Below are 24,111 nucleotides of genomic sequence, written 5' to 3' on the forward strand. Positions count from 1 at the left end.
GGATGCAAGTTTAGGAGGAGTTACTCTCCTGTTGCTCTTCTTCCTACGTCTTTTTTCTTCCCAAACGCTTTTCTCATCCACAGAGTCGCACTGCGCGCTCACAGTCACAGAGTTTTTGTCCTGCTAAAGTTCGCCTGTGCTGACAAAGTAAACAGATTCTGGGAGATGAGCCAAACTAACCGGCAGTTATCTTGTAGTGCACTGTGGCCAAGAGGGGAGAAAATAAAGGCAGACTGCGGAGTGCGCGCTCCCAGCATGGCGCTGAAAACTGAGGAAAGTCGACTGTATCTGAGCTCAAAGTCGAGGGGAAGCAGGTTCAAAGAGAGGGAGAACTCCGAGGCGGATGGATACGGAGCCGGGCATGTCTCTGTGCGAACCTGTGAAATGGAAAGGCAGTGGTCCCCGTCCCAGGCAGCTGCTGCGCCCCATGACGACCTCCTGAAGCCGGAGTGCTCCTTTTCTGCCTGCGCCACAATCTCAGAAACCGCCCGGGAGCTGTGCAACGCCGTGTCCGTGTCTCTGGGTCTCACCATGGAGTCCAGTGGAGACACCAGCGACGCAGAGTCTGCTCTGCTCCCGTGTACAGCCAGCGAACCGCGAGGCTCGGACTATTTATTCAACGGGCAGCACGCTGTGGCTGACTACAGGTGTCAGGGTAAGCCAGTGGGCTACAAAACTTCTGAAAACACAGCTCAGATGCATCACCTCGATTCTTCACGGATCCCAAGCAGCGAGCCAAACTTCTCCGTTTGTGAATCTGGCAATGACCTAACTTCTAAAGACACTCTGGAGAGCACGCTCGCCATCCCGTGTCCGTACGCGCCCATCATGCCCGATAACCTGGGACACAGAGTGATAGAGAGATCCTGCAGAGGTTACAAGCTCCCAGGCGACTCCAGCAGCCGCGGAGGGTACCACGCGGAGGACTATGTCAGAGTCAAGTCTGAGGACATGTGGCTCGGATACCACAGCTACAGTGACAAGAGTCTGTGGGCTCCGAGGCACCGCACCGTGAGCACGCCGCACGCTGCAGCTGCAAACACGGCTTTCGTCTGCAGCCCGGAGCAGTGGTACTCTGCAGGAGTGCTCAGGACCAACTACCCCAGCTCCAGCTACATGAAGCCCGAGGTGGGAGAGTGGCTGGACGTGGCATACAACGACACCAGGTAGTACAAAACTAACAGCAATCATTTATTGTTAGTAATGATTTCAAGTCCCTGCTTCCCACACAGTGAAGTATCTCAAGATAAATGTGATTTGCAGGTGAACTGAAAGTTGAGCCTAAATAGCAGACAGAGAGTGTTCCCAGTCGCCCAGCTCAGTTCCTGTGTGTAAATTACAACTTTATAAGCACACTTTGATTGTTTTTATTACACAATGTGCAGAGAACATGTAACCAACACTAGCATTATCACTATACACATGGCACCAGAACTTTATTTCTACTCCAAAGCTAAACATATTAAAAACACTTAAAGTTTTATCAAATAATGTGCAAAAACAACAACAAAAATACAGGGCAAATTAAACTATTTGTAAAGAGCAATCCATCAATGGAAAAGAGTGAAGAATACAATATCTTACTGACTACACGCATAGGTTAAATACAAAGTCATCTTTCCTTTTTATCCAGACTGGAGTAACCAGGGTCTGTGGTGTCTGTGCAAATCAAGATGAAAATGTCTTCAAAAATTTACTCCATAAACTTTGCAGTGATTTCCCTCTATTAAGGCGAGCGCCATAAATGTCAACAGCCAAGAAAATAAATCAAACAATAAAATCTCAAGTACCTTGTTAAATCTTTTTCCTTTTTTTATCTGTTTTGCCCTTTTCGAGTTTTTCACCTGCTTCTAACATTTGAACAGTCAAAGAAAAGTGCATCATTAAAATAGCTCATTATTTCCTCTCTGATGACTTTTATGCAATTTCTGTTCAAGTCACTGTCAATAGTTTTATAGCAACAGGCTTGTTTTGTGGCAAGAAGACACACACATGAGTGCATTTTAAAAGGCTATTAAGAAGTTTAAGAAACTATAAAATATGTTTTAGCAGATCTTTCTAAAGCTTGTCCTGTATTTTAAAAATAAGACAACTGTGATTTTTAATGAAAATAAGAACCTTTTTGGAGACAGCGCTTTTTGTACAATGACTTTCAGACCATAAATAAGTGGTTTGGCCATAACCTGTTCCCAAGGCCACACCCCTCAACTGGCACGACGATTAGGGGGAAAAAATATGTTGTATTGTAAAATTGTATTTTTTTTAAGTGTTGCATTTTTACATACAAACAACAACAATAATAATAAAAAAAAAACAGTAATAGTAATAACAATGTATTATTATTATTATTATTATTATTATTATTATTATTATTATTATTATTATTGTTGTTGTTATTATCGATCTGATGGGATCTGACATTTCAAACTGATATTTGAACTGTTAATAAAGTAAGTTGAAACATAAATCGTAGATGTTCGTAGATGTCTGAACTACTGAACTAAGTGGTGTTACACAATAAGAACTTTGAGACTGGATATGTTGTTGTTTATAGAGAACAATATCAGCAGCAAAACAGCAAACTGCGATTTTCTAATTGTGACCATTCAAATTGAGATTTGGATTTAATTGTAGTAAATTCTTCTAAGTTCCTCCCCTGCACAATTGGCTCCTCCATCTTAATTTTTTCAAGTGACGGTTGATCATCTACTATTGCAGTGTTAATTCAGTTTTGCTTTAAAACATTACGAAAGCTATGAGCGCGCAGCAACTGAAGCCCCAAGTAAAGCCCTGTTTTTAATGGTGGCATATATTTTTGCATATTCTTGCATTAGCCATGTCATTGTGAGTTGTTTACAGTTGTTACGTGGCACAGTGTGTTTCCAATATGAACCCCATGAACCCACAAAGACATTGAAAAATTGGGTGTTTCCTCCAGCCCCCTCCTCGCAGGTTCACCAAATATTTTGAACATGTTCGTTTAGTGGGGATACTCAGCAGGTCTGTTCATGAAAACCTCAGATGAATTATTTCCATCTGTGTTTCACTAACAAAACAGGCACTATATCCAAAACAAAGTCAGTAACTGTACATATTCCTAATGCTGTTTTTGGCATATAATACTAATCCAAAATATGTAAGAATCAAGCCTTAAGCTGTTTCACAAGTTATTCACTGGTCACTGGAGAAAACCCGTCTTGGCTCCTTGGTGCTGGTATTCCCTGTCGCTTCCACTTTAACAACCATTTATTATTGAAAAAAGGAAGGCTCCTACAACACTTGGCTCTTAATTTTATAGTTTAAGTTTACATGTTTTATTTATAATATAATATAATATAATATAATATAATATAATATAATATAATATAATATAATATAATATAATATAATATAATATAATATAATATAATATAATATAATATAATATAATATAATATAATATAATATAATATAATATAATATAATATTTTATTTTGCTTCTACTACACAATGTTTAATGCTATTACATTTGCATGAAATTGAGATCCATCATTTCTAACTGTACATGATAACCTTGGCTCTTAGGCCAATCCTCTGTCTGTAAAACCATGTGGTTTGGAGCAAAATTTGGAGGAGTTTAACTTTTATATGACTTTTTGTCATGAAATTAAAAGCCATATGTATTTGTTTTTAATAAATGCATAGCCCTAATTTGTTATTATCAATGTTACCACTATTAAGTAGGTAAGAAAAATATGCTGCTTTGCACCAACACTTTCATTATGTGATGTTGTTTTTATTAGTTTTTTTCTGCTACACCACTAAACAACACCAATTTTCTACTAAACTTTTACAGTTCTCTTAGATGCTGTTAAATACTTAATATGTGGTATAGTAAGTAAAGTATAGAGTATAGAGTTTAGGATCTCTTAAAATAAACAAATACATTATGGAAATACATCATTTGTGTTGGTTACATTGTGATCTCGGGGCATTACCTGTTTTTCTCGAGTTCCATCTCCTTTGTGCTCGTCACATTTTGCTCCTGTCCAGCCGTTTGCACTCACCAGCCAGAGCCTTGACAATAGTCTGTGGTCCAAATAACATGGACTTTTTAATTTGCTCATGTGATGTCTAGATATAGAAACACAAACTGAACATGACATTTTTAAAGCTACAGGAGAGTTGGATCTATTCTGTGCCAAAGTGGTATTTGGAGGTGACCACAATTTCCACATTTCAAGATATATCAATGAAGTACACAAGTCATTCATAGCACCATGAAACCAGTTTGAAAGTTTGAAATGTATTGGCTGATATTGTTATTGTTGATATTCGTAGTCATTGAGCCTGTCACAATAATTCATATATATTATCCTGATTTCATTTTGGGGATGAATATTTATTCGTTCATTATAGATACAAACCACAGACTGTACAGTCTATGATACAAACTTTTAAAACCATTTTTTATAATTGTGCTTCAAGGTTATTGTCAGTGGCATAAATTAGTTTCAGTACTATTGTGTATCATCTGTCTGACCTAATAGTGTTATCACTCTTTGATCTAAATGGACTATAATTAAAATATTTATTGTACTATTAAGATTTACAATCACTTCAGAGAATTTAGCAATTGCAAAATGTAATCCAAGACAAGCTTTTGAACAAGGCACACACATCCAAGTGGCAAAGTGTAGCTGATGCTTATTGGCTTTGGTAAATACACAGGGCTTTATTTTAGATACTGTCTTGAGACTAATTAATTAAAAAACTTCTTTTTTTTTTAACCATTGTGAAGAGAGAATTTCCCCCTGAACTAAAAATAAGTATGGCTTTAGTTTTAGCCTCTGTGGCATTATCTGTACACGGGGCTGTATTTTCTGTGGATTGATGCGTGATAATGTGCAGGATAAAATCGTCTAAAAGTCTACACAGTACTGGGCATCTGCCTTTGTTTTTGGACTTTAATTACATTTTTACAACTTCCCTTTAATTGAATTAGTTATAAAACACATGTTTTAACAAAGTTCTTGTTTACGGTTTACTGCACTTTGATCCACACACAAGTGAGTTGAATGCGTCACCTCCTGGAAATGTTGTGCTTCAGAAATTTCAAATTATTATAACCATTTTGGTAGTCCTCCAAAATGTCTAACTCAGCAATCACAGAGTTTAATGCATTTTAAAATGGGCTGGGGGGCTGCTTTTAAGTTGTGCTGCTGCAGACGGAGACGTTTACTATGTTTGGCTGCAATGTGAATTCTTCTTCAAGTTTGTGGAGGGAAACACATTTCCAGTGAGAAGTAGATGCAAAACTATTGACAGTGGGGGTAAACTGTAGCATTTCCCAAAGGTGAAAACCTAACTCCAACAAATAGCAACTTCATTAGAAGTGAACGTATAGAACCTCTGCTACCAATTTTATGGCAATAACAAGTTCATTCAAAAATGCATATAGCCAAAGGACACAAACTACTTGTAAACACACATGGCTCTGTTCTTAGGCATATTCCAGACTTTAAACATGGCATTAAAAACATTACTCAGAGTCAGTTTATAATTAGGGGCATCATTTATACATTTGTTTCACATATATCAAGAGGCTTCTTCTGCACTACAGCATTGCTCTGGGGTAGATGGATGGAGCTCTAGCAGCCATTCTGTGACCTCTCATACTATTATCAGTTAAACAACATTACACCTTACACACATATATATAATCAGGGCCAGAGAACCTGCCAATGGACACACATTGTAGAAACTGCTTTGCCAACTTTTTAGTGGAACACAGCTCCAACAACCTACTGCAGTCTTTCTCTTCTAGTGTATTGGTCCTGACATGTGGCTTTGGACCTGGTTGATTTAAATAGTCCATTGTAAACGAATGTGAGAGGTTTGCATATGTTTGTCTGTCAGCAGTAGTTTTCCCCACCTCAGGCCCATTGAAATAGAAATGAATACTAAATAGTTGTTGTTTTTTTTCAACATTTGTCAAAGTGCCAAAGTTGTAAATCAAAATCAGCTCATGCTGCAATCTTTTCACCCTCTGAATAAAACTCTAGTTGTTCATGTTTGTGAGATTTGAAAATAAGAAGGATACAACACCCCACTGTTGTACTGGTTATAAAAATTATCCTAAAATGTCACTATTTTTACACTTTACCTGCTTGTAAAATCGGGGTCTCCAGGTCACAAGAGTGGATCCTCTTGAATTTTCTGCGAACAAACTTTTCTTGACAAACTGTTGTTTTTTGTGATAACTTACTCTCAGGGAAACAGCAGCAGCCTCTGTCAGCTCTTCTACCTGGAGCTGTGTAGGGCTGCTTCTGTAGGAGAGGGTCTGAATAATGCATTGCAAAATTTAATGCTTTGAAATAACAATGAAACTGACCTTCTAAACTCTCAAAGACCCCACAAAATTTGATAGGGACTTTCCCATATGAAGTTGATACCAATATCAATTAAATTAAAATATTGAGTATATCATTTTTAATAAAAAAATAAAAAATACATATCTTTATATACAGTGATATTTCTGTAATTTTGTGGTTAATTTTATAGTAATTTCTCTTTTTGTTCAGTACAACCTCAATCAAGACATTTACAGGCATATTTCTACATTAGATATAGACAAATGTAAATACCAAGTCAGATACATCTTTGTTACATTATAAATCAGCTTCTGTCTACAATGATCAATTACAGCATGAAGAATTCACTCAGGACAAAAGTCAAACCATAAAAACACAAAAATAAATCCCAAAAGAGAATTTCACAGTGATTTTTATAGTAAATGTGCGGACCATCATGGGTCTTTCCATGTCATGGTTGTCTGTCTCTGTTGCACTAATAAAATCAGCTCAAATGTGGACACAGAGTGAACCAAAACAGGACATATTGTAGTGCTGATTGGATTACTGCTGCCCCACTTGTCTTAACAGTGCAGGCCTACAGCTGCAATATAAAATGCTTTGCACAAAGGAACAAATCTTTAGGAGATGAGCTAAATGTGGATTAAAATACTCAACTCTTTAATGAGGTGTAAACTGTAGCAAGAGCTGTACTTGGATTAGATGCTGTTAGACACCCTATAAAACTTTATTCAGAGCCTGAGCCAGGGTCTCAGTCAGGAGGACCGTGCTGAAGGATTTGCGGGTTTTGCATATTTTCTTTTAGTTAAAACTCTTTCAGTTGAGCCACAATATATTTTCTGTTCAGTTTATGTAGTGCAATAATCTGTTTTCTTTATACCAATGATTTGTTTGAAGTGACTGAATCAGGTGGGGATCTAGTTAAACTTTTGTGGTGAACGGTCTGCCTCCTTCTTGTTTCCATGGCGAAGTTATTGTTTTGCCTACAATGGTCTGCTGTATGGCATAATTGTACCTCGATTGAGTTAAGCAGGTAATGTGACTAGGCCAAGTTTCAGGGTAGATCTGTGCACAGAGTAAGAATGCATATTTTTTGACTTATTTATTAGAAATGTAAAATTTTACATTGTGGAACATTCCAGGTTAAGCAATAACATCTCCATAGAGACAAGCAGAAAAGTAATGTAGTACACCTTTAAGTTGGTGTCCTAAAATCTAAAAAAATGAGAATCCAGAGAGTAATCTAAACAGACACTAAATCAGTCACCTTGTCTTTGACTTGTTACTGACCATTCACAGTGTAAGTTATTAAAGCCTACTAGCCTTAGCCTGTATTCTTGTGTAATGCACATAGTAATATTTTGTCTTCTAATGGCTTTCCAAACAGAGCCAGACATCTGTGGAGGTAACGTGTCTGAAACACGTCCAATCTGTGTGAGTCCAAGGCTGAAGATGTCCACACTCCCTTCTCCTCCTCAAATCTTTCCCACAAAATCCCACATTCTCACTCCTTTCCCCACACTTATCCCTCACAGGGAGGTTCCACTATTCCAGGGAGTCTTCAAGTACAGCTCAGTGGTTACAGTTTGGATACTAGAATATTAGAAAGCTATTAATGACTTTCTATTGGTGTGTAATATGTCATGTTTGGGCTTGTTTTTGCCTCATAAAAGACATTTAGTTCAGATCATAAAAGAAAGAGAAACTAATAATGAACCATGAATAAGTTTGCAGTGACTTGAGCAGTGTATCGTGTGTGTGTGTAATTATGATTTTTTTGTGTGATGTTGGCAGGTTTGAAGGGAGTAGAGAGCACATGTTCCCCATGGAGTTCTTTTTCCCCCCTCAGAGGACCTGCCTGATCTGCTCTGATGAGGCGTCCGGCTGCCACTATGGGGCGCTCACCTGTGGCAGCTGCAAGGTCTTCTTCAAGAGGGCAGCAGAAGGTAAAGATATGTATATTTTAGGCACAAATTGTAACTTTTGTCTAATTTTGATAATTATTTGACTGGAATTAGTATATGCATTTTTTTTACTGACTAAAGCAGTGAAAAAAGAATGATGATGTTTTGGTTAGCTTAGTGTGGTCTTTTTTTTAAGTCAACAAGGTGGAGAAATTTAATTGTTGAAGCAGCAGCATCCAGCAGCAACAGTAGACTATTAAAGATAAAAGGTAGAATACAAATACAATAATATAAGAATACTAAGAGCTATAATGCTAGAAAATAGGATGTACAAGAAGGGACTGTGGTTATCAACAGTATTTGGAAAATGGATCTTAAGGGCTGTTCCTTCTCAGCAGCTTATTTTCCCTTGTGGGAGAAATTCATTGTCTGCATGTGATACTGTCCCTCAATGCCGCTGGGGCAAGTGTCGGTGCTCAGAGACCCATCTCCAGATCTGGAGTTCATCTGGATGCATTGCCTGCTGTGCATGTTTGGCTGTCAGCTCAAACACTAAAACTGCACCAAGAGGCAGTTTGTTATACATGTATTGTTTATAACAGGTAAGAGGTAAAAAAAAAAAAAAAAAGGGGTGACTTTGTTGTAGACATAAAGGTCAAGCAAATGCACAGAATGCACAAATGAATCCATGGTAGAGTCTGGCGTCAGCCGGCTGCAATAAAATAGAATTTGCATCGAATTTGCAGCAAATGATAGCAACTCTAAGAATTCAGATTCAAATAAGAACACAAATGTAAGCTAAGATAAAGCAAACAAATAGAGTTCAGCATGCATCATTGGAACTGCTGCAGTTTCATGTTTTATTGAAATAAGCAAATGTAAAGGGTGAAGTTTTAGTATCTTTTGTTTGAACTTTGTAGGCAAGCAGAAGTACCTGTGTGCCAGTAAAAATGACTGTACAATCGACAAGCTCAGGAGGAAGAACTGTCCCTCGTGTCGCCTGAAGAAGTGTTTTGAGGCTGGGATGACACTGGGAGGTAGGACTTTGAATGTTATATTTATTACGAGTGTTCATTATGCTCCTAATCACATGTCATTTCTCTGTGGGAGTTCCCTCTTTGCTTTGGTAAGTGGCTTAGAGTATATTTAAAGCATACCCACTTGTATATATTCTTGTAATAACCAGTATACAGCACATACACTTTCAACAAGCAGAAAAGTCCTAAAAGTAAAACTATTAATGGTTTCCCCAGACCAAGTACTTTATTCTTTTTGCACTGCACTAGGCTGGCTCTCTTCAATTGGCGCATCATCACAATGGGGGATGTTACTGATAATCAAGCCCCTGACTGAGCTGCCATGCAATTTAGACCTCTCCCATTCACTTCTCCTTACTGTCACCCAGACCTGCTCCATATTAGGCTGTAAAGATTGACATGTAGTGGACTAATTTTAGTCTTGTGTTCAATTTTCACTCTCTTCCATTTTCTCATTCTGTTAACGGTGAAAATTGTACTGGAAGCACAAAGCTGACATGAGACATGTGAATTAAAGCAGGAGACATGCTGGTAATTTTGCCACCAGTCTCTGACAAACCCATGGCGGGAAGATGTGATCTAATGCTGTGATTGTCAGTAAAAGGCACACCTTTCCAGTTGTGGCCAAAAAGAGCCCTTTTCACTTATGTTCTCATCATAGACATGTAATTCACCTGCGGCATTTTACAAGCAAATTTATGCCAATTTGCACATGTAAAAGAAAAAAGTGGGTCTTAATATCCTGTATTCCTTCATACTCGCAAGACCTGAGATATTAATAATTCTCCCACTAGAAATGCATTAAACGTGCAAATAATCGTTCTTAATAAATTTGAAATAGCTGTTCACTGGGAACATCTGTTTGAGATTATTGTACATTATAATTTCCTATCAGTCCTCAATTTTACAGGAGGAATTTTAATTGCACTCTTAAATATAGGCTGGTCTTCATTTCATAGAGGAAGCTGGATCTGCAGTCCTCTGACGTGTGTCACTCATTGCTCATTCTACTCTCCTAAGTATGGTCCTGTTTGTCCAAATGACCACCTGGCTCCCGCTGTACGCCTCTAGTACTTTCTATTGGCAGATCAACTGAAGCGCAGTATGCAAACGTTATGATTGGAGTGGCAATGGGGCTGCAGATCCTTGACAAACTCAGACTTTAACCCCGGGATCGCGCTTTCCATCATGCCTCCAGAACAAACTGTGCTTCTGAGTCAAATTCTGCACTTTGACACAAATCGACAGAGATACAGAAAGTTAAATATTTTTTAAGTTTCCTGTATGATTGGCACGGCTCCTAAACTTGTCTCAAAAGCTGGTGAGGAGCTACTAGTGGATAATGTGTGTCTCAGTGACATCTCACGTCTTTGTCCAACTTTTAACAGAATGAGGGAAATGACCACTATTTGGTGTAACATGGCTCCCGTATATTATTTCTGCTGCTAAAATTTCCCCCATTTCCAGGTCTGCAATAGCAGATAGAGCCATGTAATATGTCCTCAGTGCTTTACACCAGATCAGATGGACCCCAAAAAGAATTTCTTCTGCGCTTCTGCACTGTAGCCGAATACATGCAGTAAATGCTTAGTACATCCAGTGTGGAGCAGGCTAGGTGTGACTGCACCCATGGGACACTACAGTTACACTACATAAATCTAATGGGAGGCCAGCACTTTCCTCTGAGAAGAAGGGTAGTATTTACTAAAACATAAACAAACATTGAGCATTTTTAAAGTGCATATCAATCATGTTAAATATTGAATCATTATGTTATAATTTTCACATTTTAAAATGCAGCTTAATAAATGAAAAGTCCCTATTAGAAAACTGCAGCGCCCAATGGGAGCTGTAAACATCATCACAATAAAGCGTCTGCACCTCTGATGGATACATTTTTTAATTTATTTATTTTAATTTATTTATTTATTTGATAGGGACAATGCACATTAATGAACATCTGTTGTGAACAAATGTAAATATGCCGGATTATAGCTACAGAGCTAATTTACATCCGCAATCCCTAGGCAGGTAACGAGTACAACAAATACATCACATTAGTACAACATATGAAGAGTTAAAAAGTAATAAAAGAGGTTGATATTCTGGCTAATGATCACATGACTGATTTGATTTCAGCCAGAGTTTGAGTTGAGTTTTAAAAGTGGATAATGTGAAGCACTCTCTTATTTGAAGAGGATACCTGCAGATCACTCCAGCGAGCAGTAGATTTTTTTCATTTGTACCAAAATTACTATGCGACGCCACCCAATCCTGCATGAATCATCATCATTAAGACAATAAAATTGGAGAATGACACAGGTAGAGAACAGAAGGCGTGTACTGGTGGCGGTGAAAATAGTGATTGATCGGCAATATAGCATCTTGAAAATAAGTGATTAACGATTGCTCAAACATTCACAAATCACTCCATATATAACTTTGGGTGAGTAAATTGTGAGGGAAAATAACTATAATATTTTATTCAAATTAAAATATTCACATAAACACTGACATATTCACGTGTTTACTCATGTTACATAACTATTAACCTTTCCTCTGTGTTCAAATTCATTTGAATTCATCTGTTTGTTTACAGGACTTGTCACATGGCAATACAGCCAACTAGCCAAATGCAGGCAATATATTTACATAACACATTATTCTCATTAGCCATCTTGGCCAGTTGCATGTTATTTATTCAATTAATAGATTTTGCAGTTCTGCTGTTTTGCATAAATGTACACCTAATCTAATTTACACACCAAATGATGCTTCGTATCATAGAAATGTGTTCTATACAGAGCATTGAAGTGTTTGAATAGCTAAGTGTTTCCCAATACCACAGCAGTAAGTGACCAAAAAGTGAATGTGTAACCCTGGTTATAAATCCACTTAGTCCACAAATGTAGGTGTACCACAAGCTCGCACTCTCCATTATTCACAGTCTGAATCTCTAAATATTACATCAGTCAGTATTAGCGTTAAGTACCTGGTTTTGACAGGTTAATCTTATGACCATTTTAAAGTAATTGCAGGATTTAGAATGAATAGCAAATTAGCCCCGTTCCCTTTGTGTCGATCTGTCAAACACGTCATTTTGTGAAACTGACTTTAAATTGGTGAGCCAGTCGTGTAATGACATCTGAAACCTGGACACTGATAGTAAAATGGCTTTTCAAAGCGCACACTTTTCAGCAGAGAGGGGAGCAGAGCATCGACTCTGCATTCATAAGGTGTTTCCTGTCTGTCGTCTCCAGTAAATGGTGAATATTTCTATAATATGATGATTGAGAGATGGTCTTAGTATCATTTTTGTTGTATCCATTGTCAATAGCATCAAGTATGCCAATAGCCAAAAACTCGAAGTTCAAGCATAGTAAAATGAATAAGTGATCCATCTCATTGCTCAGTCTGTCGATGAGAATGCTACTGAAGCTACTGATTAATATGATTTATAAAAATGTAATTAAAAAAATTAAATGTCTATAATTTTATTTAGGCCCACCAGAGGATTTGCACTGATATTCATTTGCATCATATTTACTTAATGCAGAAAAAAGGTATAAGGATTACTTAGGTTCAATGTTTGAATGTTTGCTGTGTTTATATTAAGTTCACGTCAGATCCTAAGGTTACCTCAACCCCACGTGTTTGCCCTGTTCGCTCTGCAAAGATCAAGAGCCTGCCAGTGTGCGTCAAAGATGAGCAGGGGAGGGAACTTTTAATTAACAATTTGTATGTATCTGAAATGTTTGCTCTGTGATCACCAGTGTTAGACCTTCAATGATATGTCTTATATAATGTGCTATTTTTCACTGCACTGCTCTGAAAAACATAGGCCAGGTTTAAAACAGAGAGAGTTTTAATGCAATAGTCTCCCACAACAGAAACCACATTACCTTCACCTAACAAACAGCAGGCTCTTACAGTTTTCTAATATTTTTAATTTATATGCACATGGTAATAACTTAACTTAAACAATGATATCAGATGTTATTCAGTTGTTTAGGAAGTATGAATATATATAGACCTTTACAATGTATAGGATTGCCCTTGGAATTAAAAGTTGGATTTTCATTGCCTAAACCTTACAAAACCAGATAAAATGAATTCAAGGATGGAAGGAATATATGTGTAATTTTTAAATAAAATAAATAAAAACTTGATGCTTTTCTAACAGTAAAAATGCAACTCTTATGGGTTTCTGCCTTGTCAAATTGATTGTAATAGAAAGTGATTTTATTATTTTTTTCTTCTGTCACTTGCTTCCATCATGGCTGTCAGTGTAAAATTACAGGCCTGGCTTAACTTACAGCATCATCTAAAAAACTGTGTGAAATATGTTTGAGTCACAGCTGTGGGATGTGATAGTGGAAGTGGTGCACTATCTTTATATCTCATGAGTGTAGCGTACAGTAATTGTTCTCATTTGTTGCATTGCGTCTGGCTGTACGGCCCTTGTGGATCTGAGGCAGGCTGTAGTGGAGTTTGTAAGTGCAGGTTGTCATGTGGAGCAGCTGCCTCGGGTTTTTCAGCGTTGGTGAAAGGAAATTCAGAGCTTTGCTATTCCCGATCACTGGAGACTGCTGGCTTTGTTTGTCTTGTTGTCTTATATCCACAAAAGGAATTAGGAATTACAGTTTGTGGTCTATTATCTTGGATTGGTTGAATATTAGTTATGAAAAAAAAGCCTCTTCCTCATCTATTCTTAAAAGGATTGGGCTTTATATTATGATTGGTTTCAGTTCCATTGTATGCGTGATGTACCTGCACAGAAAATAAACAAGCCTCCTAGTTTACGTAGCATTGTGCAAAGGATTTTACTGCCATGAATCTATCTATCAAATACTTCTACACAACCTGTTTGTTATTATGGTAATAGAAATCAATGTTATGGATGGCCTATTTAGACAGTAATTGTATTCAACACTAAGCTTCATTAGATAAGACAGACAGATCAGTGTCAAATTACAATGGCTAGGCTGGTATTAGGCTTTTGTATGTCACCCTATAGCAAGGAAACAGCACTGGAATAATCATATAATCATATAATTCATTGCTGACATTCAAGTTTACCATGCAATATCACGCTAGTAGATGTTGGCAAGCATATGATTTGTGTAGACCTCAAGCGTAGTTAAAGTGAGCTGACTGGAAGGAGCATAACCAATTTATGTAGCACACGACACCATTTTGCACATCACACCATGCTTGGAGTCAGATGATTTTCGGTAGCAACCACAAGCAAAAAGCCCAAAGCAAAGAAAGTCACAAATGCCACAACAAAAATATAAATAAGCAATCTCTCCATAGCTCGTAAACTGAAGAAGATTGGACAGCAGAAGAGCACAGAGGACGAGGGTTCAGTCCAGGACGCGGCTGAAACGATCCCTAACATCTCGCCCAAGTCCGACCTGAGCTTCAGTTCTCAGATGGTCTTTGTGAACATCCTGGAGTCCATCGAGCCGGAGGTGGTGAATGCGGGACACGACTGCGGACAACCCGACTCGGCGGCGTCGCTCCTGACCAGCCTCAATGAGCTCGGAGAAAGGCAGCTGGTCAAAGTGGTGAAGTGGGCCAAAGGGCTGCCAGGTGGGACACTGTGACTTCTCTACGTTCAAACTGAGTTCAGAAAAGTTAGTGACTTTTGATGTGTGGTGATATTTTCTTTTGTTTCAATCAGAGACCTTTTAAGAATTCACTGACATTTCTTTTGTTTGAAATTTTAATAAATCATTTGAGTGTCGCTGGGCTCAGAGACACAATGTGACAGAATACAGTACATACATGAAGGATTAAGAGGTGAAAGCTAATTGAAGAAGTTTTGGAAAAATGCGATAGAGGACAACTGCAAACTTCAAGCAAAAGGCTACTTGCCTGTTTGAAGTTTGTATTAGAGCCTGTTTTACATTGGAACTTTTGAGATAATTGTAGCTTAGGACTGAAAGTGTTTATCGATAATAACCGCTACAGTCCCTCCTCACTGCAGAGCCCTCCTCATGAGCCCGTCGAGTGGTTAGCCACAAAATGAAAGAATCGCAATTTTCTCAGAACCAGATTACGAATTAGATTTTACAATAATTCATGTGTATCTTTATATTGCCTTAGAGAGATAGCTAAAGTCATTTACTCGTCTACTCCTGAAAGTTCACACTTCATTGAAATGGGCAAAATTTGTGTTTGAGCTGAATTCAAAAGAAATTTTATGAATGACAATATGGTGATTTTAAAGCAAAAACAAACAATGACAGGAATGAGTTACCCAGGAGCCCATATGAGCCTGGCATTGTCTTTCCTACAACTTCATCCAGACTTTGCGACTTCACAGGACACGTAGAGGATTGTCCAATATTATGATCAACTAAATGATTCTCAAACTGTAGGTAAGCAGGGCCCTCTGCAGTTTCACTCTTTGCTTTGTATAGAGACACATCTATTCATGTTTTTGTTCCCTTTTTGGTTTGTTCATTATTTAGAACTAATTCATTCATGGTTTAGTTCCATTTTATACTTAGACATTTAGCCCTAATTTAAGACTGACATAGTCCAGGTTTAGATCTGGTGGTACATGTCTACACAGAAAGCCAAACATTATCTCAGGTGGGGTGATTCTGTAGACTCTGTAGTGTGATTGCTGCCTCCTTGTATTCTGATAATGTCTTTGTGTAGGCTTCAGAAACCTGCATGTAGACGACCAGATGACTGTGATCCAACAGTCCTGGATGGGTGTCATGGTATTCGGTTTGGGCTGGAGGTCCTACAAGAACGCTAATGGCCGGATGCTTTACTTCGCTCCTGATCTGATTTTCAATGAGTATGTATCACCAAAATGATTACTATTCAGTTAGCGCCATGATAAGTGGGGTTGTCCGCCGGTACTCCTCCTCCGCTGTACCTCAGACAACACTAGTTTCTGTCTTCCTCTCTGTCTATCAGTCTCTCTGGCTCAAAGAAGTGCCTATAATCTCGTAAATATAAAGTAGCAGTAGCTGGTGCATGCTCATCTAGTTTCCTCCCTTTTGTTCTTTTGTTACTGGAAGATTAAAATGACGAACAATGGACCAGAGCTTTCACAGGCGCGTAGTCCTGGTGAGAGAAAATGATTCAGGTCTCATATTACTCATGACAGACAACAGCACTGGTGGGATTATTAATATTAATGCTCATAGACACTGAATAGAGGCACATTTGTGGATTTTTCAGGGACAGACCATGTATTGGGCTACAATATACCTATTGAGATATCCTCAAAAATAATAGCAGTATATACAGCAGGGAGACTGGACACACAATGGGGTTGTTTTAGGCATTAATTAAAGTACTTTATGTTATAATTTTGCTTTTAGTTTCACATAAAATCTAAACACATACAAAAATTAAGTAAATGTATACATGATAAGTTTGGCTCACCAGATGGCTGACCTAACCTCCTGCTTGATTTCAGGGTCATTACTAGGGGCATCAGATTTGTTTTACTCATAATATTGGACCTAATTATTATCAAAAAAGTGTAAATAGAAATAAATATTTATAATTCAAATGGCATTAATTATTTGATTAAAGGCGACCCTTGGTAGACAAGGTAGTGTAGACATGCCCCTGCTTCCATTTGAGATCGGCGCTCAAAGCTCAAGTTTTCGGGGAAAATGTATGCTTTATTCCAGTAAAGTGATTGCTAATTTAAAATAATTTATAGCTGATAAATTTCTAGAAATTTGCCAAAGATAATGTGTTTGTGTCACAGAAATGGACCCGTGATTATAACCAGTGTGGGCACCATGTCTAGGGCTTCATCTATTCATGCTGCATAGCACATTTGGTTGTAATGGATCCAATTGTGCAGCCGGAGCTGATATTTCATTAAAAGGCAGAAAATCCATCAGAAGCCTGAGAGAATCCATTATGATCCAGACACAAGTCTTGGAGGCTCAAAAACCTGCACCAAAAACCCACAAAACTCAAACTCTACCTCCTCGGCTCGCACACACTCGTATTAACTTAATGAAATCAGAAGATACTCGGGATTACTCTGTTGCTTTTTAAATTAGAGAGTGCAGCAGGGTTAAGCTGTAGAGTGAATAGTAACTGTGGCACTTACAGGCATACAGAACTCTCCTTTTATACGCTGTGGGGTCAGTAAAATAGTGGCTTAAATGGATAATAACTTTAATCAAACACCAGAGTTTGGTTGTCGTTCTTCTGTGGCTCTCTGTAATGCCACTGATATTGTATTGTATTGCATTGTGTCTATGAGCAAAACACTTATTTAAAAGACTAAAACCCAGCAGCACATTTATGCAGAGTCCAATCTTTGTTCCTAGAAAGTTTAAAACTATTTTAAAAACATTACATTTCAGTAATAATTGAATTGAACCAGTGTGTTCTGCTGTAAAACAACACAATCAAGAAGAGCAACTAAAACAATTTCAAATCCTTTATCCAACAAACATCAGGTATTTAAGTAGAGTAGTCATTGAAGAATTGGTATTGGGCTAATATTAGATCGCCTTGTACTTCCTGTTATGAAAGATTGTATCATTCAAATATCAAACTGATTAAACAGTTTTATGATTGTTTACGCCACTGCTCACCATGTTTTATGTTGGTTCTAAATGTCCATATTCACAAGTAACCCTTTTTGACTGGACCTAATTTGGGCTCAGCTTGGGGCAGTTTGGGGTTTTGAAAGGAAGGAGGTGACGACCAGGCTGTGAGGGAACAATGGCTTCTTTATTTTAAAATGATCTTAGATGACCACATTGTTTAGCCCCATAGCCTATCAATGAAACAAACAAACACATAAAATTTGGTTAAAATAGTGTGGTTAAAGTTGTCCCATGTAACCTTTCTGGTGGTGGTGGTGGGGGGTATTGTTGCTTTGGTTGGAATGTTTCACCAAACTATCTTGTATTGATTAAAATATATTATTGTTAAAAATAGTAAATAATAAAATATCTTATAGAAAACATATATAGTTTTGGGAGTATTTGAAACATTTTGTGCATTATAAACTGTAATATTGGTCTAATAATAGAAACCTGTCCACTGACTGCAAAACTGTAGAAATGAGAGCCACCACCTCTCGGCATTTGACTGTAGCAAGCAGCAGATTTACATTTACTGCTTATGTCAGAGAAGTGAATTGCCATAGTATGGAACATTTAGAAATCTATCTCCATGGAGACAGGCAGGAGACCCTACTCAAGGGAATTTACATAGTGCACTTAATAAGTCAGCTAACTATTGTGGCTCCAACTTTAAGCCCGGGCTTTAGATAATCAGAGATCCTTCAAGCATGGATTCTCACATATGGTTTGTATTTACATAGCTAAGATTCAAAGCACCGGGAAGCAGAGGCTACTGTCTACGTGCGGTCTGAGAGGTGATTTTAGAATGAATAATAGAAGCATCACAATGCTGTATCATGACTTATCTACACTCCTTTATTTTAAACACATGTTTCAAGTCTAATTGGCCCTGTCTCAATATAAGGTTTCTCTTTTTATTTTTGCTTCCAGAGAAGCTAAATACATTGCAGTCTTATGACTGATTCATAATGAAGGAACAATGATTTTTGTTTTCGGTGAGACAGATTAGATCTGGTGACTTGTGGATATTGAAATGTCTGAAGTGTTGAGACAGCACTTAACAGGGAAACACAGATGTTATTATTATAAACTATTGTTTGAAAGAGTGATCCTGAGCCTTGGCCAAGTGCACACGGCATCATAGAGCAAAACACAGTCCACATTACACTATAATGATATGGATGTGACCTGTGCTCTTTGCTTTGATGGCAGCATTAAAGAATAAACGAGTCTCTGCTGTGTGATTTGAACGTCCTCGCCCTTTAGCTCTCGTCTTGACCTTTGGCGTCTCTGCAGACACCGGATGCACATCTCCAGTATGTACGAGCACTGCATCCGCATGAGACACATGTCCCAGGAGTTTGTGCTGCTGCAGATTACTCAGGAGGAGTTTCTGTGCATGAAGGCCCTGCTCCTCTTCAGCATCAGTGAGTTCACCTACTCTCCATGGATATTAAACTAGTACAGTACAAACTTAGACAAACTTATAAATGTGTAAACATAATACTGACACTGTGTCCCTTGTGTGTCCAGTTCCTGTGGAGGGTTTGAAGAGTCAGAAATACTTTGATGAACTGCGTCTCACCTACATCAACGAACTTGACCGAGTCATTAACTATCAAATGTCCAACAACTGTTCTCAGCGCTTTTACCAGCTTACACGACTCCTCGACTCCCTGCAGATGGTAAGAGATACTGAGAGACTTTTCTTCAGATAGCCCAAAGGTTAAAGTTTAAAGTAAGATTACAAATATCACTTCAATATATAGAGATACATTTTATAGGTGCATTAGGAGATGGCTTAAGGTCAATGTGAGCAACTTAAAGGATAAACAAGCTTTAATTGATGAGGTCATCAGGGAAAAGCTATTCATCAAAAGTGTGCATCTACAATATAACTATTAGAATGTGGCATATAAAAGGAAATATTTGCAAAATCTGTTTTAATACAGCAAATCATATTAAGTAACAGCAGATGAGGCCATGCTTCCTTTATGTAAATTATGTGTGCAGATTTGAGACATCCTGCGCGCCATAATATCATCTCTAATGTGGTACATCAGAGACCTTTTCCATTCAAGCGTACATTCATTGTTGCGTTTCAGACGGTGAAGAAGCTGCACCAGTTCACCTTTGACCTTTTCGTCCAGGCTCAGTCGCTGCCCACAAAGGTCAGCTTCCCTGAGATGATTGGAGAAATCATCTCCGTACATGTACCAAAGATCTTGGCAGGTTTGGCCAAACCGATCTTATTTCATGAGTAGAGGAGCGCTGCTATCATCTGAAGTGACTCATCCTTCGTAAACTTTAATGATGGCTTTGTACTGTTTGCTACATCTTCAATCTAATGGCTCTGAGTGTTGTTTTGCAATTATTCCAGTGCTCTTTTCCATTTTTCCATAATTGAGATGGTTTGTTTAAGCTTTTATCTGAAGTGCTGCGAGGCCTCACCTGCTCCCACTGAAGCTGGAGACACTCTTCACGGTACACAGTTACCTGCCCACCGTGAGCAGGGTTAAACACATGGCTGCCATTTACAACACATTTGTCAAATCACAACATCATCTTTTAAATATTAAGGACAGGCCAGAACAATTCAGACATGGATCTGCAATATAGGTTTGATATAATTGCTGCCTTCTGGTGCTCTTTTGAGGCAACATTTAACAACAATGCATGATGTATTTGCCTTGTTGTCAGTTCAAATATTTGATCGTTTTTAGTCCTGCTTATATTCACCCTTGGACTTGAGAGGCATCTGACTGCTTCTCTCTGGTTTTGTATTCTCATTTAACTCTCATATCATTTACACTCTGAACTATAAATAACTCTGTTGTCAGTAGTGGATCTTATAAATACCTTTTAGATTAATTTGTATTGTACATATATGTCCTGTTACTTTTACTTACGATATAAGCTGTGCATAGGCTTCTTGTAATATTTGCTCTTATTCATTCTTAAATCACTATTAACTGTTGGGAACAATCACAACATTAACCACAGTGGAGGCAGCATTTACAACTTATCACATTTTATCAGTGATGTTTTTCAAGACATGACATGTGATAAAAGGAAGTGGGTGGAGCCTTGTAGCAGCCATACAACTAAAACCTCACATTGTATCTTCTGATTGGTTTATTCTGTTATATTCAATGTAATTGTCTGGTATTTGTGCTAAGCCATGTATAATTGTAATCAGGATTTAAAATATGGCTCTTAGATCAAGTGCTTCGTCTTCAACATGATTTGCCTTTAAAGTTCTCCCTGTTGGACTGAGCCAGAGACACATGCTTACTAATCCAAACAACACACATGATGCACTGGCATATGTGAAGAATTACTGTAGTTTACACAAATCGAGCATAACATTATAACCACTGGCCTCTCCAATTGTATTTAGGGCGAGACTTTACAGGCATCTGTCTAATCTTCACCTAAAAAAGTGTCATTATTTCATTGAAACAATTTGGATCCATAGATATATGGGAAACTTCAGAGGTGTTTTTTTTTTTTAAATAAGCAGTTTTCCAGATGGACCTGCCTACACCAAACTCCAATTTTGTACTTAACAAAATTTTGACAGATCATGTAAAATGATTTGTTGATATCTAATTCTAAGCCTGATTTATTAGTTTTAACTCCAAAAATTGAAAGTTGAATTGTTACTTTAATGCTAAATAAGATATCCAAAATCTCCTGTGTAATTTTTGTCATTCACATCAGAGTAATTAATTAATTCAATCGTATAGCAACATTTTGCACATAAAATACATTTTTATATATGAAGAGATTACATTAAAGAGAACTTCGAATGAGGTTTAAATAGATTTAAGATCGTTTCTATTTTCCTGCAGTCTCACATTCAACACAAACTCTACAACAGCTAAAATTGCTCTAATGCAAATTATTGTGATATTTTGTTATAGTAAAAAATACAGGATAATTCACTTTGTATCATTTTGCCACGACCAATAATAGGCAAGAGGCCATAATGTTATGCTTCATGAAGTTAAGCTCACTCTACGTATGATTTAGGTGCTGATGTTCAGTTAGTTTTAAAGCTACAAAATATAAGGCAACTCAAATAAACATTCAGTGTTTGTATATGATCTTATTGTGATTTCTGGTGATTTTTGTATAGCTGTTACACTTTTAGACCACAGATGAACATTTTCTTGGTCTGGTGCCTTGAATTATATATTTCATTTGTTTTTGCATTTGTCGTTCCGATGGTTCAGCTTGAGAAATTAAAAGCTTTAGGCGTGACCTGTTTAGACAAAGGCTGAATAGATGAGGGCCATACAAGTCATGGCTCGATTAGCCTGAGCGGTGTTGATGGAGTCATGGGTTTGGGAGGGAAAAGAGAGAGAGGCGCTTTGAGGAGGGATGCGGTGTGTTTTGGCTGCCAAGAGACTTAGATTAGGGCAGCCCCTCTGTGCCAACGGGACACGTCCTGCCAACTCCAGACTGGACCAACTTCAGTGTAAAATGTCTTGAATGAAGCAGCCAAAAATGAAAAAATCTGAGGAATGCCTCACAGATACCAACAAAAATGGACAAATCTTTTGCGTTTCATTTAAAATTGTAATAATTATTTAATCAGGAAGACATTTGAAGAAAGGTTAACTTGAGGCATGTGCATACAAACTTGGACAACCACAGGACTGTCTTTTGTACATTATCAAAAAAAAAGAGAAAACAACAAAAATCTGCAGCTTGTTTAGCATCATACTTTGATGTTTCTATCTCCTAGTAACAAAGCCAAGCTTGTAGTTGCATGTATTGTGCTTGTTTTAATTCTGTGTACTGATAACTCTGCATGGACACCATTTTTACTCTTTACACAGGACAGGCATAATAAAATCACCTAATGGATATCATTTGTTTGAGGCAGATGTGTTGTGGGAGATTGTTCAGGACAGTGGTTGTCAAACTGTGGTTCACATACAGCTGGTCTTACACAACAATGTAAAGTACTCTGGACAATTCTTAACTATTATTCATCTGTATTCATATCCGTTTGAAGTCATGTTTAGTGTTTCTGTATTTTACTGTACACATGGGGTTTATGCATTCACCCTTCAGTGCTTTTTGGACCTGTACTTGTTTTAAGTGAAAGTAAAATATGTGAGGTATACTTAAGGTAAAACACCACTGTTTGAGAACCACTGATCAGGTCAACAGATGTTATCACTGTACAATCACAATCTACAATCATTGTCCATGAATGTACAGAAAAAAAATTAAACCAGTTAACAGATCAAACAGATGCAATGTTTAATGTGAAAACCATTGTAAAAATATCAAATGCCTTTGCCTTTTTGCAGTCCCTAATTGCACTATAAATCGCTGTTCTACTTTTAAATGAATGCTTTTTGATGCTGTTGTATCTTTATGCGTTGCACTGGGAGACCATTTGGACATATGTCCAGCTGCCCTTTGTGCCCGGTGAACTGCATATCTGCTGCCATATAGCTGTATATATTGATCAGTGTCTATTTTGATGTCCAAACTTGACTTTCAAAGACATTTCTTGTATGATTTATAACTTTGTGAATTGTGTCTTTTACAATGTTTTTTTCAAAAGGTGTAAAAGCTGCATCATCTTTTAAACACAATAAAAATGAACTTCTTAAATCCGAGTTTGATTTGTATACAAATTCTTTTGATAAACAGTACAAATTAATTAACACTATGAATGAATCTTAGCACTATGAATCTTGTAATATGGGAATATCTTGTGATCCCATAATTGTCAGTTGTAAGAAGCTATCTGTAATTTACATCAATTGAAAACAATACTAACATTTAGATTTAGGTAATTTCCATTTTTATTTTTAAGATCACTCGACACTTGGGATGTGCCATTGGGAACACAAATTTCATTGTTCCTGCGAAGCCTCTCCTCAGTCTTGTGCTTCTTGCATATTAATTCACCAGGGATCAAAGATCATATGAACTGGCCCCAAATCTGAAGGAAATTCCCTTGTTTATGGACCATTATAACTGCACATGGCACTGGTTATAAAGTAAAAACATCACAAGTCAAAAGGAACCAGTGTGTAATTAGACATTTGGAATTCACCATTTCTAGAAAATATTTGATATAGTCAAAGGCCTGTATCAAATATGAACAGAAAGGGTAACTTCATTTCTGGGAGGAACAAAACTTCATGTATGTAGATGTTTTGTATGTGATAGTAAGTAGATTATTAGAAAATGTAAC

The 24,111-nt window shown here is 37.6% G+C and overlaps 1 protein-coding gene across 1 annotated transcript; it reads left to right on the forward strand.

The window, feature by feature from the left end:
* ar (androgen receptor) lies at positions 1–23,525 on the forward strand. Its single transcript, XM_033978201.2, has 8 exons — positions 1–1,166; positions 8,148–8,299; positions 9,178–9,294; positions 14,611–14,889; positions 15,967–16,111; positions 19,182–19,312; positions 19,419–19,570; positions 19,991–23,525. The coding sequence occupies exons 1-8, from the start codon at positions 166–168 to the stop codon at positions 20,147–20,149; spliced, it is 2,136 nt and encodes a 711-aa protein (XP_033834092.1). The 5' UTR covers positions 1–165; the 3' UTR covers positions 20,150–23,525.
* The last annotated feature ends 586 nt before the right edge of the window (positions 23,526–24,111 follow it).

The sequence above is a fragment of the Periophthalmus magnuspinnatus genome, chromosome 14 (genome assembly GCF_009829125.3).
Source record: "Periophthalmus magnuspinnatus isolate fPerMag1 chromosome 14, fPerMag1.2.pri, whole genome shotgun sequence".
Taxonomy (NCBI): domain Eukaryota; kingdom Metazoa; phylum Chordata; class Actinopteri; order Gobiiformes; family Gobiidae; genus Periophthalmus; species Periophthalmus magnuspinnatus.

What these genes read in the sequence shown, in the direction of transcription:
- ar (XM_033978201.2), top strand. Translation starts at nt 166, where the DNA reads ATGAGCCAAACTAACCGGCAGTTATCTTGTAGTGCACTGTGGCCAAGA. An exon ending in GGCTGGGATGACACTGGGAG is followed by an intron (nt 9,295 to 14,610) that starts GTAGGACTTTGA and finishes ATCTCTCCATAG; the next exon opens with CTCGTAAACTGAAGAAGATT. An exon ending in GTGGGCCAAAGGGCTGCCAG is followed by an intron (nt 14,890 to 15,966) that starts GTGGGACACTGT and finishes GTCTTTGTGTAG; the next exon opens with GCTTCAGAAACCTGCATGTA.